This window comes from Malurus melanocephalus, unplaced genomic scaffold (genome assembly GCF_030028575.1).
Source record: "Malurus melanocephalus ecotype Western Australia unplaced genomic scaffold, MMel_1.1 scaffold_372, whole genome shotgun sequence".
Taxonomy (NCBI): Eukaryota; Metazoa; Chordata; class Aves; order Passeriformes; family Maluridae; genus Malurus; species Malurus melanocephalus.
Window position 1 is genome coordinate 311,200 of NW_026623604.1, and position 16,270 is coordinate 327,469.

Genomic DNA, 16,270 nt, shown 5'->3' on the forward strand with positions numbered 1-16,270 from the left:
AGGGAGCGCCATTCTCGTACCAAGTTACGCCGGTGAAGCGGCCGCACGGCCGGGCTCTACGCAGATTGTGCAGGGGGAGCGCTATTCCCATACCGAGTTACGGAAGTGGCGCGAAAGCCCGGCAGGGCCGCACGCAGATTTCGCAGTGGGAGCGGCGCGCCGCGATTCCCGAAGCGGTTTACGCCATCCGGCGGCCGGCGGGGGCGGGGCGCTACGGAGGCGGCGGAAGGAGGCGCCCCGCCTCAGGCGCGGCGGCGGGGGAGGAGGAGCGGAGCGCGCCCGGCGCGATGTGGCAGCGGTCGGTGTGCGTGGGCCTGCTGGCCCTGGCGCTGGGCTACCTGTGCGTGCTGGGCCCCGAGCTGCCCCCCGCGGCCCTGCGGCAGCTCTCGGCCTCGCTGCTGGGGACGCTGCGCCGCGCCCGCTCGCTGGAGGCGCGCACGGTGGCGGCCTGGCAGGCGGCCATTGTCCGCCCCGCGCGCGGCTGGGCGCGCGTCGCCGTCGGGTAGGTGCGGGAGCGCGCGGGGAGCGCCCCTGGCGGCGGGGCGGGAGCGCGCCTGGGCCGGGATGCGCATCCCGCTGTCCACGTGTGCGGGTGTGCAGTGTGCGCGTTCGGGTGTGCGGGGCCCGGCCTGAATGGCCCTGGAGCTGCCGTGTGTCTGCCCCGCGCAGGTGASACCCCACCTGCAGAGCTGCTCCAGCTCGGGGCTCCAGCATCGGCAGRACCTGGAGCTGCTGGACAGAGCCCAGAGGAGGCCACGGAGCTGCTCCAGGGCTRGAGCCCCTCTGCTCTGGAGCCAGGCTGGGAGAGATGGGGGTGCTCCCCTGGAGAAGGGAAGGATCCAGGGASAKCTCAGAGCCCCTTGCAGGGCTTAGAGGGGCTCCAGGAGAGCTGGRGAGGGACTGGGGACAAGGGATGGAGGGACCAGAGAAGCTGTGGCTGCCCCTGGATCCCTGGCAGTGCCCAAGGCCAGGCTGGACAGGGCTTGGAGTGGCCTGGGACAGTGGCAGGTGTCCCTGCCCATGGCAGGGGATGGACTCAGATGACCTTGAAGGTTYYTTCCAGCCCAAACTATTCCATGATTTTCTGACAAGAGCCAGCAGCAATTGCAGCACCTCCCAGAGCGCTGCTGGGTCTGAGCTGGACAGCGGCCAAGGGGATCAATGATCCAGAACGCTCCTGTGGTGGGGATTTAAGCCGGGCTCAGGCCCTGGTGGCAGCCTCTCTCCAGGGACCTTAGTCCCAGCTTGCTTGTGTGTAAAACAAATCTGTGTCCAGATTCTGAGCRTTGGGGTTAGGGTTGGTTGGAGCTGCTGATCCATCCAGCACGGGATGGCAATAAAGAGGTACCAGGGACAAATTTACAAAGGGGAGAAGGGTGCCAAGCCTTTGCCTTTGGGAAGAGATGGTTATCTCCAGAGCTCGGGCAGCACTGGAGAGAGGTGAGGAGTGAAGGGGCAGGGAAGGCAATGGATGTTGAGCACAGGGAAATTCAACACCCTTTCTCTTTTTAAAGAAGGAAGAGAACAAGGGGAAAGTTCAGGAATGTCACATTGATCTTAAATGCTGGCTTTAATGCTGAGCCTTAATGCAGACATTATATTTAGCGCTTGACTCRCTTCCTTTTAAATATATGGCCATGGCAGGATAATTTGACTGGAAGGTTGAGCCTTTGGGTGTTGTAACCTTCCATGGCTGTGCAGCTCTGTGTTAGCAGAGRAACGTGACTTGGTTTCCTCCTCTTGGAGGAATATCTGTAACGATTCATTAAAACAAAATTGGGGCTAAAACRCTGCTTGAGCTTATGGTTTCTTTTCTGTGCCGTGCGAGGGGATTTCTCTGTCCTCAGTGTAGGAGGTGAAGCACATCCASAGGATTTCTGCGCTGGTTACCTCGTGCAGGGGAAAGCCTCAGGGTTTTCCATGTCCTTTATTTCGTGTGCTGCAGCTTTCACGTGTTTCAGCCCAAATCCAGCTCCTGAGAGGTCACTGCCAAGGGAATGCTGAGTGCTGAGCWCTCCACACTGGCTGCGAGCAGGAACCGGCCCTTGGGGTGTCAGGGAGGGAGATGTGGAGAAAATCAGGGATCCTGCATGAGTTTGATGGATGGTTTGGATCCCTGTCAGGGAAATGTGGGGCAGAGGAACTGAAATGACACTTGGTGGCAACTCCAGAAGATGCTTAAATAATTGCTGGTGTCATCTCAGGAAGTATTTGCTGTATGTTGATATCTCTGAAACCACAGAGTGAGACAAGGACAAGTGTTTATAAATTGTCTTGTYAGGGTCTTATTCCAGCCAGGAACTTTCCTGTCCTCCGGTCTGAATTAGACTGTGATTAAATCAATGAGAAATGGGGATTGGAAGTTAGACTTTCCATAAAGCCTGGCTCTGCTGAAATGGCTCTGATCCCTCCCTTACTATTGCAGGCTTTTTCTGCTGTTTCCACTGCCTGCTATTCCTGGAAGTTCGGGATGGTCCTTTAGAAATTGCTGTTGTATTTCTACTGACAAATTGCTCTCTTGACTTCTTGTAAACAGAACCAGCCTGTGTGGAGAGTTTGTGTGTGGGTTTGGGTACTATTAGGAGCAGTTGAAATTCCAGAGGCTGATCTAGCTGACTTAAACACTTCCATTTCTGTTTTTTAACAGTTTTGAATTGCGTGCCCATTTTAAACCGAAAAAACCGTGTATTTTAAAGTATATTTAAGAATTAAATATATTTTAAATAAAAAATTGAGTATATTTAAGAATTAAATTTATTTTAAAATATATAATTACATATATTTAGTATATTTTAGAGAATATAAACAGGAATAATCTTGGAATATGAAGCAGGTACCCCCTTCTAAGCATTTAAAGTGCCACTGTTACCATGCCTGTTGCTTCTGAGTGAGCCCAAGGCAGGAAACAAGGTAAAAGCTGTATTGTAAAATACTCAACCACCTTTGGACCACGCAGCTTTCCCTGTTTTAGTTCAGCAGAAAGTCAGAAATCTCTCTCTTCTGTGGAGCATAAAAAAGCCAGACAAATGGGGAAAGCTTTAGGAGAGAATTTCAGAGAATCCCTGTGCCTTGGTGAGGTTTTGTCCCTTTGGTTGGCTGTTCTGCCCCTGCACAGTCAGGGACGTGACCTCCCTGCGCTCCCCGAGGTCTGTCGGGTTTTTCCAAGACACCTTTTCCTTCCGTGGCAGCGTCAACGCCTGCGTGGATGTGGTTCTGTCGGGGGTGAAGCTGCTGGAGGCGCTGGGCCTGGAGCCCGCCAACGGGAGGGACCACGCGGTGCTGAGCTCCAGGCAGGACCTCAGCGAGGCTTTCAGCCACTTCATGGAGAGAGGGGCGGCCGCCGAGCGCTTCTTCAGCGACGCCGAGGCCTTCCAGGACATCGCACGGACGGCCTCGGAGCAYCCCACGGCACAGGTGGGTGTGCGCCGGGACACGAGCCTTGGGAACCTTATCTTCCGTATCAGTGGTGACTTCCATCGTCCCTCTGGAGAGCAAATCCTTCAGGAACAAACTCGAGGTGTAGCTTSAGTTGAGAGTTTCTGGGATTTCCGTGTTGAGGATTTTGCTTGAGCTGAGGATTTCTGTGGGATTCTGCCCCAGCAGCCAATGGGAGGGTTTTTTTCAGTGGTGACTTTCCCAAACTGAAATGTCAGAGATGCCCTATGAGAGCCAGATGGGGCTGAAACTGTAAAAGAGCCTCCAGCACCCCTTGGGATGAGGCAGGGAGTGAGGAATCACTGACGTGTTTTCTGTCCGAGGAGCCAGGAATGCTTTGYGTTGGAAGGGTCCTTAGAGCCCATCCAGTGCCACCTCCTGTCACAGACAGGGACACTTTCCACTGTCCCAGGGTGCTYCAAGCCCYRTCCAGCCTGGCCTTGRRCACTGCCAGGGATCCAGGGGCAGCCACAGCTGCTCTGGGCACCCTGTGCCAGGGCCTCCCCACCCTCTCAGGGAACAATTCCTGCCCAATATCCCATCCATCCCTGMCCTCTGGCAGTGGAAGCCATTCCCTGTGTCCTGYCCCTCCATCCCTTGTCCCCAGTCCCTCTCCAGCTCTCCTGGAGCCCCTTTAGGCCCCAAAARGGGCTCTGAGCTCTCCCTGGATCCTTCTCCTCTCCAAGTGAGSACTCCCATCTCTCCCAGCCTSRCTCCAGAGCAGAGGGCTCCAGCCCTCAGAGCAGCTCCATGCCCTCCTCTGARCACCTGTGGCCTTCAGGATAATCCCTATTCGCTGCTTTTCAAACTCAAATCAGAGTTTTACTGGAAAGTTTGACGTTTATAAGTGAAGAAACTTTCACAGTTCCTTTCATTTCACGTGGGCACAGGCAGCAGGTTTCACCTCCACCTCCACCTCAAACTGGAGGCAGCAGTTTGTAAATGATTCCTCATCAGCCTTGCTAAAAACCCACAGGGTTTTAGCCACAGAGAGGTTGCACAGGATTTATGTGCTGTTTATGTGCTGAATGAGTCGGTTTTTACAGTACTGTGAGTGTTATGAATCAAATGATTTTACAGGGCTGTTAACTGAAGGTGAACTTTTACATTTAAAATAAGAAAATGCTTATCCAGTTGAGATCTCATGGAGAACTGTAAAACCATTTAGCCTTCAGCCYCGGTAACCTTTAGTAACTTGGGTACTGCAGAGCCCTAAAAAGCCAAAATGTCCAGGCTGTGCTGGGGACTGAACATGTTTCAATGTGCCAAAGGAAAGGGATGCCCACACCCAGYTCTGTTTGTTTTACAGCTTTACGTGGGAGGAAATGCTGCTCTCATCGGGCAGAAGCTCGCCACAAATCCAGACCTGAAGGTACACACATGTTCCAAACATTTTGTGCCATTTGCTTGTCTTCTTCAATTTGCTTGTCTCATGTCACTTCCCCGTAGGTTTTGGGGATCTGGCAGTTATTTCTTAAGTTCTGGTGKTGGAACATATGGTTGGACTTCCAAGCTGATTTTTAAAAACTGAATTATTAACTTTTTAAAACCAATTGTCTTGGTGATGCTTGAATTTTGGCAAGGGAAACCTTGTTTGTTTTTCCTTGTTTTCCAGATCCTCCTGTGTGGTCCCGTTGGTCCCAAGCTCCACGATCTGCTCGATGACAATGTGGTTGTGCCGCCTGAGTCCATGCAGGAGAGAGATGAATTCCATCTCATCTTGGAATACCAAGCAGGTACCTTGCCAAAGGCTGAGCATTCAGGGGGACTCCTGAACATCACTGGGGTTGATCTGAGCCTGAGGAGTGTCATTCTGTAGCTCCATGAGCACTAAAACACTCCCTGAAAACACARATTTAACCACATGCCGATGAAACTCAGGATAATCCTCATGTAATGGCTAAAACAATTCCATGGGTTTTCCTGCTGCTGCTGGAGCCCATGGAATTTGGGGTCTTGCCCAGGAATGAAGTCACTCCCACCCACTTGGTGCTGTTTGCTCCACCCCAGGTGAGGAGTGGGGCCGAGTGAGGGCCCCTGCTGCCAACCGCTTCATCTTCTCCCACGACCTGTCCAACGGYGCCCTGAACATGCTGGAGGTGTTTGTGTCCAGCCTGGATGAATTCCAGCCAGACCTGGTGGTGCTTTCGGGACTCCACATGATGGAAGGGCAGAGCAAGGAGATGCGCCACAGACGGCTCGTGGAGGTGATGTTCTCAATCCCTGAATCTCCTCAATTTCCCCTCCAAGGCCTTGTTTTCCCAGGTTTGAAGGTGGAGGAAGGCCGTGCTTTCAGATCTCCCACAGATCCCAGCACTGAATGCCAAAAGGAGGGTGGGTGCTACAGGAATGGCCACAGTCCAATCCTGTACCACTGGTTTTTCTTAGATTCAGTGGAGTGTCCCGGGGAGATAAAAACAGGGCTGGTAGCCTGGCTGGAGGGTGTGGATCTGGTTCCTGGGCTTATCCAAACCACACTTTTGCCATGGTGGATACTGAGAAGATCCAGGTTCTAATCAACACTTGCATTCTTTAAGCAGCATYTGTCTTGCACCACCTGTTTGACAGCCAAGGGCTCATCCTGATGCAAGGCCTGTTAGGGGTTCTAGGATCAGGTCTCCTGCAGCTGCTTCAGATCTGTGAGGTTTTGGAATTAATCCAATAGAAAGGTGCTGAGCTGGGAGCAAATGAGGGTTAGATACATTTTTCTTGCCCTGCAATTCTGCAAACTGAAAGTTGTTTTATTTCCTTCCCTTGGCAGTACATACACAGGTCAGACATCCCATTGGAATTGTTTAAATCCACACACAGGAAGATTAAAGGATGTGTATCTCGAGTCAGAACCCTTTTTCTCACTCTGTTTTTCAAGAAATACATGTTTTAGGATTGTTTTTTCTGTTTTCCTGTAGGCTGTGGCCTCCATATCCGATATCCCTACTGACATTCCCATACACCTGGAGCTGGCCAGTATGACTGATCAGGATTTTATGAGCAACATTATGCATCAGGTAAGGAAAATGAAAGGATGTCTCTTCTTACCGGGGTCAGTTTCACAGTGCACACACTGGTGCATAAATAGAGAAATCAAAACTCMACGTTTGCCCTAAATATTCAAAGATAAATCAAGAATTGAATTGGAGCTGAATTTTTAATTTAAAAAATCCCTCAGATTCTTTGCAGAATTTCTTCCCTGATGGTTTCTTGTTTAGCTTGACACAGCTGTGATCTCAGTGTTATGTTTTATATGGAGCTGATGTGTTGTTACTCTTTACTGTCAGAGTGTGTGTCTGGAAGATTAATTGCACCAAATGGAATGTTTTCTTGGCTAAGTAATTCTTGCCAACTTGCACAAGTGCAGCGACAGGGAAGCTGGGTGCTSCTTCTGCTCAGGAGCAGGGCACTGCAAGAACCAGAGCTCGGGGAGGAATCGCAGGTGTGAGTGTGCCCTGGAAGGCAAACCCGCCGTTCCCTGTTTCTGTTAGCAGGTCTTGCCCCTGGTGAACTCCATCGGGCTGAACGAGCAGGAGCTGCTGTTCCTCACRCAGTCCGCCTCCGGGCCCCACGCCTCGCTGGCCGCCTGGAGCGGCATTCCCGACGTGGGGATGGTCAGCGACATCCTCTTCTGGATCCTCAAGGAGCACGGCAAGACGGCGGAGCGCGCCTCGGACCTGACACGSATCCACTTCCACACGCTGGCCTACCACATCCTGGTCACCGTGGACGGCCACTGGGGCAACCAGGCGGCGGCGGTGGCGGCCGGGGCCAGGGCTGCTGGTACCCAGGCCTGCGCCACCGACACCATCGACACCAGCAAGGTGTTCCTCAAGGCGCCGCTCGAGTTCGTCACCTCGCACACGGAGGCGCCGGCCAAAATCTCCCTGAACCCGGACGAGCCCGTGGTGCACTGGCACAGGGAGGGCATCTCCTTCCACTTCACCCCCGTGCTGGTGTGCAAGGATCCCGTCCGGACCGTGGGGCTCGGGGATGCCATTTCGGCCGAAGGACTGTTCTATTCCGAAGCGTATCCTCAGTAGGAAAGCGGGACCCTCCTTCTCCTGCGACGCCGCGCGGTCCGAGAGCCGCRGGCTGGGATTTGAGGCGGTGGTGGGATAGGAACGGAACCAGGGTGTGCTGTGTTTGCTGGGTATCACTGAAAAAGAGCCAAAGAATAATTCCAGGTACAAACTGTCGGCTACATTCCAGTCACTTGGCAGTGACTCGAGCGCTTCACGTGCAGGTGCAGATGATTCAGTATTTAATGTGAAAATTGGCTTTGTCCTAAGCAGGCAGGAGGGACACAAAGACCAAAATCCCCGGCTGGCAAAGTTTGCTGTTCGTAGCTCAGGATGGATCTTTTCTGGTAGTGCTGGAAAGAGCAGCAACAGGAGAATTTCCTGCCCCTGGATCCCAGGGAGAGCACAGCAGTGCCTGGCCCTGCCTGGCCTCTGTTAAATTGGAAATAAAAGGCTGGTGGGTTATCTCCTCCCAGCACATTGCAAACCTTGCTTGGGGTGAGGATGGAATCATTGCCTGGTGAAATCACCTCGCTGTGTCCCCAGCCCCAGAAGGAGCCATGGTCCCAAAATGTGACACAGACTGAACCTACTGCAGGCTGCACAGGTGATTCTGGATATTGGTGACTAAAGGTGTTCGACTGAGCCCCGGCAATCTGTGCTTAAGGTTTTTRAAAACTAGGAGTGAAGATAATCAGGGTTTCTGTTTGGGGGACAGCTCTGRTTCCCTGCCAGGGAACCCCCAAACGGTTCCTTGCGTTTGCTGTTCACTAAATACCTTCTCTGCTAACAGCTGGTGTGTTACAGAAAAGCTCTGGAGCACTGGAGATGCATTTTTTGGTTTGAGAATGATTGTGCCAAATTCTTCAGTCTCCCCGCCTTCTGTTAGGAAAGGTTAATATATTGGAGAAGGTCCCTCTGGAAGCTCTAGAGCTGCAACAGCATTTTCCAGGTAAGACTGAAGTAAAGAGGCCTTTTTAGGGTTTGATGTTGGGGTTTTTTTTTAATAGGTCACTGATAGTTACTTTGCTCTGGCCTTTGACATTAAAAAAGCAGAACCATGTGTCCTTGTTAAATACTTTGCTTCTATTTTTTTTTTACCTTTTCACAGTCACACGCTCAGAATTGCAGAGCACCAGCACGCTTTGCTCTCTTTCCAGCATGTTTTTTTTGTCTCTGGCCACTTCAGGAGCTGGGAGTGTCTGTGCACAGCTCTCAAGGCAGTTTTCAGCAGAGCTGGGTTCAGTGCAATCAGCCTGTGCCTCAGCAGARCTCGGGGAGGTTGTTCCAGGTCAGTGTGTGCACCTGAATGGAGCGAGGAGAGTCTGCTCAGGGTGGAGCCATGAGTTGCAGTAACTCAGCTGCTGTCAGGAGTGTTCTCCTGTTGGGASAACCATCCTGACTGCTCTGCAGGGATGAGAATTGGCAGCTGTTGTACTCACACTGACTCAGCACRCAATGCTGTCTGCCATGTGTGTTCAGCTTTCCCCAGAGCAAAGCCTTCTGTGTTGCACAGAGCAAACGTGCACTCAGTGCTGTGTCTTCCTGCAGCTCATCCCACCCTGAGCTTCMCTCAAGTCTCAGCTTTTTATCCAGGTGCAGGATCTTCTTAAGACTGGAAGTATTTATACACAGATTTATTATTTTTGTTACTATTATTATTATTATCATTRATTAACTGTAGCACAGGACTTGGAGTCCTGGTKTAGTCTTCCTAAACTGAAAATAAATGACCCTCTCCTTTCAGCTGTCTTGGAGGTCCAGGGCCATTGGCAAGGCTCTTTTGCAGCCTGGGCTGGTGGCCTTTGGCACTCCACTCCTAGGGCCACCAAAGGCCGGGGATCTGCCAGCTGGAAATGATCCTTGGCTTACGCTGGGTCCCACTTTCCTGACCCTGGGCCAAACTCTGTGGATTCTCGAGCTGGAAACGAAACAAAACTAAATAYACACAAGCTGTCACCAGCAATGGCCCTGCTGCTGTGTTTCACTTCTTTCTTCCCAAAACACTTCCAGGGATGTGAGACTGCTGGGACTGACWTTCCTTATGGCCACTTACAACCACGAGACTGCACTTACAGACCTTTGAGGGTCAGCTGTGCTTACATTGAACAGGAACATGACAGGCCAAAATCAGCTTTTAAAAATCTACTTCAAGTAAATAATTGCTGTAAAAAATTACAAAAAAAAAGAGTTTACTGCTTAGGAATCATCTGGGTCTAAAATCTGAACTGGGAATTATTGTAGCTCCTTGCTGCTGCTCCTCACAGGTGCCATTTGTGCCATGGCCCATTCTGGGTGTGCTGGGAACRCCTGGCACGGTGAGTCCCAGCTCCAGTGCCAGCAGCTCGGCATGGCCAGGCTGCTGCTCCACCCAAATGTGCTTTCTCAGGCACAGAGCTCACCTGTCCCCAAAGTCACTTCCCAAGGAGAATCCTTAACCACCCTGACCCGTTCATCAGCTGTGCYAGTGGGATCCCTGATGAAGTTGTGAAACAATCTATATGGTAATAAATCTGAGTGGAATGGAGGGGCCCAGCAGCCTTTGCTGTGTTTCACATGCTGTGAACATGATGTGCTTCACTTCTTCTGCCTTCCCAGRTTGATGACAGGGAGGCAGGGCTCCTGAAACCCTTCCCCTGCACCTGCAGTCTCACACCCTTGCACAGCTACACTTGTGACAGCAAAGAAAAGCAGCTTCAACAGCTGCAAAAGTACCAAAGCTTCACAACCAGGCTGGAGCTGCCCTTGCTCCCCCTGATCCTGTCTGTCTGTACAACTTGTGTGTTACTKGTACCTTGAAATCCTCAGTGCTGGATGGCTCCAAGCTCAGGCAGCCTCACACCCCTGGAGCAGGGTTTGCACTGGAACTGTTCATGCACAGATTCTGCTGGAGGGGCAGCAGCTGAGCTCAGCACTGTGCCAGCTCTCCGTGAGCAAGCTGGTGGTTCCAATCCTGTGTCCCACCTTGGCTTGAGTTTATTTTGTTATCCAGGATCCAAAATGAGCATCCTTCCCGTGTTTTCTATGCATGGCACTGACTGAGGGTCAAGTGCTGGATGATTTGGGAGGTGTGAATCACAGGGGCCTGGCAGAGTCTCARAGGACACTGCTGTGCCCTTGGTCTTCTGCCATGGAAGAGCCAACCCCAAATCCAACTCTTTCCAGGGGAGTCTCGTAGCATTACTAAAAAAATACTTGATTTTCTTGTATTTCCTGGTTATCTCCTGTTGGGATGTGTGAGACCCAGTTAAACCTGCCCTCCATTCCCAAGTTCTTTTTACTGAACTGGTAATGAAATGTTTTTCCTCAGTTTTTAGCAAAGACCTCAGCAACTGCTCTGACCTGTGCTGGATGGTTTAGAGCTTGGCTCCACTCCTTAGCCACCAATCCAAGGAATCCAAGCCTTGGARAACAGCAGAGCACTAAATCCATTCCAAAATCCAATGGAAAACTCAGCAGTTGTGCTTGGCTTTATGTTTTGCTATTTATTCTTAATGATCACTGAATTATCAGGGTTTCTGTGCCACGGGGTGACSTTTCCAGCCATGTCCTGAGCAAGGAGTTTAACAATGGGACAGTTCTGTGAAATGGTACAGCAGAACTCAATTTCCAGTTACCCTAAATGTTGGTTTGGGGTTGTTTTGGAGTTTGCAGGGTGGGTGAAAGCTGAGGGTTGGGAGTGACCAGCTGAAGTATCCCTGTGCCAGTGTTGTCTCTGTGCACTCTGGAGCAGCACTTGTGTCACACAACTCCCTTGCTACTCCTGGTCACAGGAACCTCACTGACTTTTTGGGAAATCAGGAGAAAACCAAAGGAAAATACTGGGTGTGAGTAACCTCTGCAGTAAAACWTGGCTCTCAGAGCCAGGAACGCTGGTTCTGCCTGTTGGAGATGTTGGATGAYGTTCTCCTCTGTCACTCTGGAGCAGTTGCTCGTGTGGTATCTCAGGTGGACCCAGGCTGAATTCTCAGGGAGTCACTGATGCAGGCTCTGGTGTGAGGATTTCTCTCAGCAGAGGAAAGGTGCAGGTTGGAAAGAGCACACGGCCACTTCCTCCTGTGCCAGGAGCTCTGTTCCCCTCAGCCTGGGAGTGGCCTGTGCCGAGCAGCTGAGGAACACAAATGCTGGCAGGAATTATCCCATTAAAATGCAAGTGGGGGCAATGGAAAAAATAACCCGAGAACCTTCCCCTGTGAAATTCTCAGGAAAGCTGCCCCTCGGTGCAGCCTGGGTGAAACTGGGTTCAGATCTCAGCWGCATCTTCTATTAAAAACGCAGATTTTTTGGAGCAGTGTGGTTTGAGAGAATGGTAAAGCTCTCCTTGTAGCAGAACTGGGTTTTCTCTTACAGAAAAGTCTTGGCAGATGGAGTACTTGTTATAACACGGGCTCTTTTTGAGTGCATTTATGTGTGGAGCTTATTATTTTAGTAAAGTTTTCCCCCATTCAGCACTGAGGCTTGTCTGTCTCTGCAGAAGAGGCTTTGCCAACTCAAACCCACTTCCCAACTGGGAAATYGAAATTCTCAACAGCTTTAAGGCCCCCACATCCACCCTGCTCAGTCACAACTGAGCAAACACGTACAGGAGCACARCACGTCCCCATTAACACTGCCTGGACCATAAATCAGCGTCCAGTYGTCTCAGGGACCTCAACACCACGTTTTTGGGGTTGAACATATGTTGCTGGATGGACAGATCATTACTCTTGGCTGGAACAAGGTCTTGCTGCCCAGGCATTGATGTTTGAATGTCTTTTAGTTTGTCTCCTGTGCAGAAGCCAAGCTGCAAAGTACCTTGGTGAGCTCTGTGATTTACCCTGATTCATCACAGACCTTTTCCTAAAAAGGGGAGGAAAAGTCCTAAAGCAGATGGTTTCTGCTTCCCTGCAAATTAAGCTCATGATTCTTTTCCGTTAAGGGGGGAAAGAGGGGATTAGAATCATGGCTGATGCCAGAAACAGGTTTTGGAACATAAGGTGTGATTTCCAAAATCCCTAAATACCTCCATGCAGTCCTGCTGAAGAGTCCCTTGCTTAATTCCAGCTGAAAGAGCAGTCCAGCCTCATTATCATTAGCACAAAAATGCTCTCCAGAAAGATCCCAGGAATTTACTGTGTGCAAATGCCACCATCACCATGCCCAGGGGAGGAAAGGGGACAGCATGAGGAATTGCAGTTCTGTTTATTATCCAACTGGAATTACATATTTCAAAAGGCTCCCAGGAAATAAGAAGGTGCTACTGCTTCGTTTCATAGAAGAACTGGTTCATTGTTGCATAAGCTTTTCACAAAATAAGTATTTAAAATAAATCCCTTCAGTGTACCTCCAAATGCACTACATGCTCCCTGTGTGACATTTATCCTATTGAAGCATCCTAGGACAAAAATCTGCCTTGAATTAAAGGTTTGGGGCCGAGGTGGAGAATTCCCAACCCCTGCTCTGCATCCCTCACCTCTTCTTCCCAGGCACTCTATTAGACTGCAGGAACTTTCAGTGTAAGAAGTTAAATGTGAATAAAAACCTTTGCACTGTACCTGACTTACTCTGCACCTTGTCTGGTTCATTTCAATTTGCCAGTGCTCCACAAAAAATTCTGTTTACTTTAACTCCTGGCAGGAGGGAATTCTTACAGGAGAGCTGAACTGACATGAAACTCAGCAGAAAGGATGGCTGGGGGAAAAAAATCCACATTTAAGATAAACAGGCAGTTTGGGCSATCAGGACCCAGGGGAAGATGATGGGTCCTACTCTTTCACTGCTCTCCAAGGAGCAGGAGAGCACTTCAGCTCCTGGCTGGGCTCTAAAGATGCATCAATGTTCTGGATAAGAGCAGCAAACCACAAAGCACAGCTGGAGGCTGGGATGTACCCAGAGCCCTGCTTGTGCTGCYTCGGAGAAGTTCCCATTACTGAATTCCTCTCCTGGGCCGGTAATTGTGGAGTGGTACAATCCAACAGTGCAGAACTAATAGCAGGAAATGCACTGGCAGACAGCTGGGGAGCTCCACCAGCCAGCACAGAGCCCTGAAGCCTCAGTTTTCTGGTTCTTTATGCAATCAGCTGCTTACCAGTTCAGCCACTGGAAGGATTTGGTCCTCCTCAGGGTCCAGGTTCCTAAATCTCTACTGCTGGCTTTGCTAAATGTCCCTGTGGAGGACTCACACCCAACCTGTGGAGAGCTGGGCCTTCCAGTCTCGTGGTGAGCTGTGAGCACACTAAGGGTAGCTAACAGAAACCTGGGGTCACTGCCATGACTTCTGGGACAAGGCAGAGCCCACGAGCTAAAATCACTGACTGGCAGTGGGGAGAGAACACCATGGGGCAGGGGGACAGGGCCCTTTCCAGATGCCAGGCAGCCCTGGAGATGCTCCTGCCCCCTGTCCTGCCCAGAACAGGCTCCCTACTCYGCTGCCTCCTGGCTCTGGTGCTTCTCCTTGCTCTGCTCCTCGTCCCCCGTGGGAGCTGAGTTCTCCTCGGGGCTCGGTTCCGAGTCCTGCCCCTGATCTGGCTCCAGAGGCAGGGAGGGAGGCTTTTTTGGTAGAGCTGGTGTTGCAGCACCTGGGGAGAGGACACAGGTAAAGTTAATCTACAGCCACATGTGTTTGTCTGTTCTTAATGCYCATCCCAGCAGCAGATATGCAGAAAAACACAGCTTTTCATCCCCCTGAGATTCCTTATTGACACGAGTTAATCAGACCTGACAGTGCCCAAAGTCCTGCTCGAATGAASCTCAGGTACAGGGTCTCACTCAGCTGGCAGAGTTCAGTACAAACAGGAATTAACTCAGGCTCTGCAAGGGAAAACATTTTCTAGAATACTAAAATCTCAGAATGGTTTGGGTTGAAAGGGAGCTTGAAGCTCATCTCATCCCACCCTGTCATGAGCAGGGACACCTTCCACTGTCCCGGGGTGCTCAGAGCCCCGTCCAACCTGGCCTTGGACACTGCCAGGGATCCAGGGGCAGCCACAGCTGCTCTGGGCAGTGCCAGGGCCTCCCCACCCTCCAGGGAAGTGCCATTTCCAGTTCCACTGCAGCTGCATTCTCCTCAAGCTGGAGCCCAAACCAAAGTGCTGTTTTCAGTTCACAGCTTTAGCAAATGTGGAGAGAGTTTCCAGGCAGCTGAAATAGCTACTTACAGAATTAAATCACAACAGGACACAAGCTGTTTCTACACTTCAATTCAGGGTGCCAACTAATGTCATGAACCAGCTCCCTTCTCTGAGCAGGATCATAAAGTCCTTCAGGTAAATCCTAAACCCTTGGTACGTTTTATTTTTCAGATTTTCTGGCTAAATCTTCCCTGCATGGAAAGTTTATTCCATGTGTGAGAAATGGAACAGGTCCATAGGGACGCCAAAGAAAGAGGCCTGGATTACACAACCACTCTCCTGGTTCAGTCCACAGGCAACGAGACCAAGAGTGACAGAAAATCACCACGATGAGCAACATCTCCAGTGAATTCCTCCTGGGAAGCTGAGGGGTGAGAGCAGGTCAGCCTTGGAATGGCTCAGGAGATGCTCCTACCCAGCCCCAACATGCACAGCCGTGGGCTGAGGCTCACAGCACCTCCTGAGAGCCCTCAGTCCCATCCCACTAAACCCAGCAGCATCTGCAAGGCTGGGCGGCTTCGGAGCAAACCCATTGCAGTGATTGTTGTAAGAGAAACGATGAAAGTCCTTTGAAAAACTGTCTGTCCTTTCCCCTCCCTGCAGCAGCCTGTCTGGTCACACAGCTCAGGGCTCTTCCAGAGGAAGGCAGGGGGTCTGGCTGCTGAAATCACCTAATCMCATGCTAATGGCATCTTGCCCACTGTAGCTCACACAGGAAGGGAAATTATCCCAGCCTCCCACATCCCTGCAAAAGCAGGAGACTGTAATACACTCCACAGAGCATCTTCCTGAACCCACAAATCTGGGAMAGTTATCCCCAAATGTTGCCCTCACTGCTGTGTGAGCAAGTCAATCCCTTCCTGAACACTGTAACTCTTCCCAAGGGAAGAGAGATTTCTCTTCTCCCTTCCCACAGCTCTACATGAAAGAGCAGCAGAGGAGACAAACACACCTGGGGGCAGCTGCATGGTTTTCCCATACCCTGCAGCAGAGGACATGGCTTGACCCAGGGCCTGGTTGGAGCCCAAAGGCTGCTGAGAGCTGGATTTCCCTGACACAGCAGCTTTCTGCTTGGATTTGGACTCTTTGGAAGGCTTGGTCCACACCAGGCTCTCCCCAGCCTGCAGGGCTGCTCCCATCTTCTGGGCCATCTCCACCATCTTGTCAGGAAGCAAAAAGAGAAGAGCATTGTAAGCAGGGACACTTCAGACAACAGTAAGTCAACAGCACCATCAAAAAAATACAAAGAAAGAGCTGTGCAGAGCTGGCTACAGCCTTGGTGCTCGGGGGAAACATCTYCGCTAATTCAGTCCCTTAATTAAGAGGGAATCTTGTCTTGCTGTGTATTGATTGAAGAGCTGGGCTTCAAAGAGCAGAAAGGAAGCAAGCGGCTCTCAGCAGGCGCCGCTCCGCTCACAAAATCTCATAAGCACAATTTCTTCCTAATAATTGCACTCCAAGTCAAACCTCCCTCTCGTTTGCTGGCAGCCCTGGGCTGGCTCCTGAGCTCAGACACAAACCTCGGGGTCGAAGTCGGGCGCGCTGCTCTCCCTGGCCTCGGTGACCTTCCTCTCCATCTCGTGGTACTGGCTCAGGGCRCCCTGCTTGTCGCCCTGGTTGTAGAGCAGGACAGCGTAGTTCAGGTTGATGAGGGGGTTGCACCTGCAGCAGACACACGGGATGCATCACATTCCCTGTGGGAACACTGCTCCT

The 16,270-nt window shown here is 51.2% G+C and overlaps 2 protein-coding genes across 4 annotated transcripts in view; one reads left to right on the forward strand and one right to left on the reverse strand.

Annotated features, from left to right (window-relative positions):
* Positions 1-241: 241 nt before the first annotated feature.
* ADPGK (ADP dependent glucokinase) lies at positions 242-9,636 on the forward strand. Of its 2 annotated transcripts, none has more exons than XM_057378761.1 (7): positions 242-502; positions 3,189-3,414; positions 4,745-4,807; positions 5,051-5,171; positions 5,446-5,642; positions 6,345-6,443; positions 6,918-9,636. In XM_057378761.1, the coding sequence occupies exons 1-7, from the start codon at positions 288-290 to the stop codon at positions 7,467-7,469; spliced, it is 1,473 nt and encodes a 490-aa protein (XP_057234744.1). In that variant the 5' UTR covers positions 242-287; the 3' UTR covers positions 7,470-9,636. The 2 variants fall into 2 exon arrangements, with proteins under 2 accessions (XP_057234744.1, XP_057234745.1); XM_057378762.1 differs by having other exon boundaries at positions 6,921-9,636.
* A 3,245-nt stretch (positions 9,637-12,881) lies between these two features.
* Positions 12,882-16,270, reverse strand: part of BBS4 (Bardet-Biedl syndrome 4) — a 34,190-nt gene continuing 30,801 nt past the window's right edge. The window contains exons 14-17 of one of the 2 annotated variants that reach the window (XM_057378758.1): positions 16,078-16,219; positions 15,510-15,717; positions 14,145-14,237; positions 12,882-14,005 (exon numbers count right to left, since the gene is read on the reverse strand). In XM_057378758.1, the coding sequence (XP_057234741.1) occupies positions 13,848-14,005; positions 14,145-14,237; positions 15,510-15,717; positions 16,078-16,219 (601 nt within the window). In that variant the 3' untranslated portion in view covers positions 12,882-13,847. The remainder of the gene's footprint in view (positions 14,006-14,144; positions 14,238-15,509; positions 15,718-16,077; positions 16,220-16,270) is intronic. The other variant, XM_057378759.1, reaches the window with a different exon arrangement.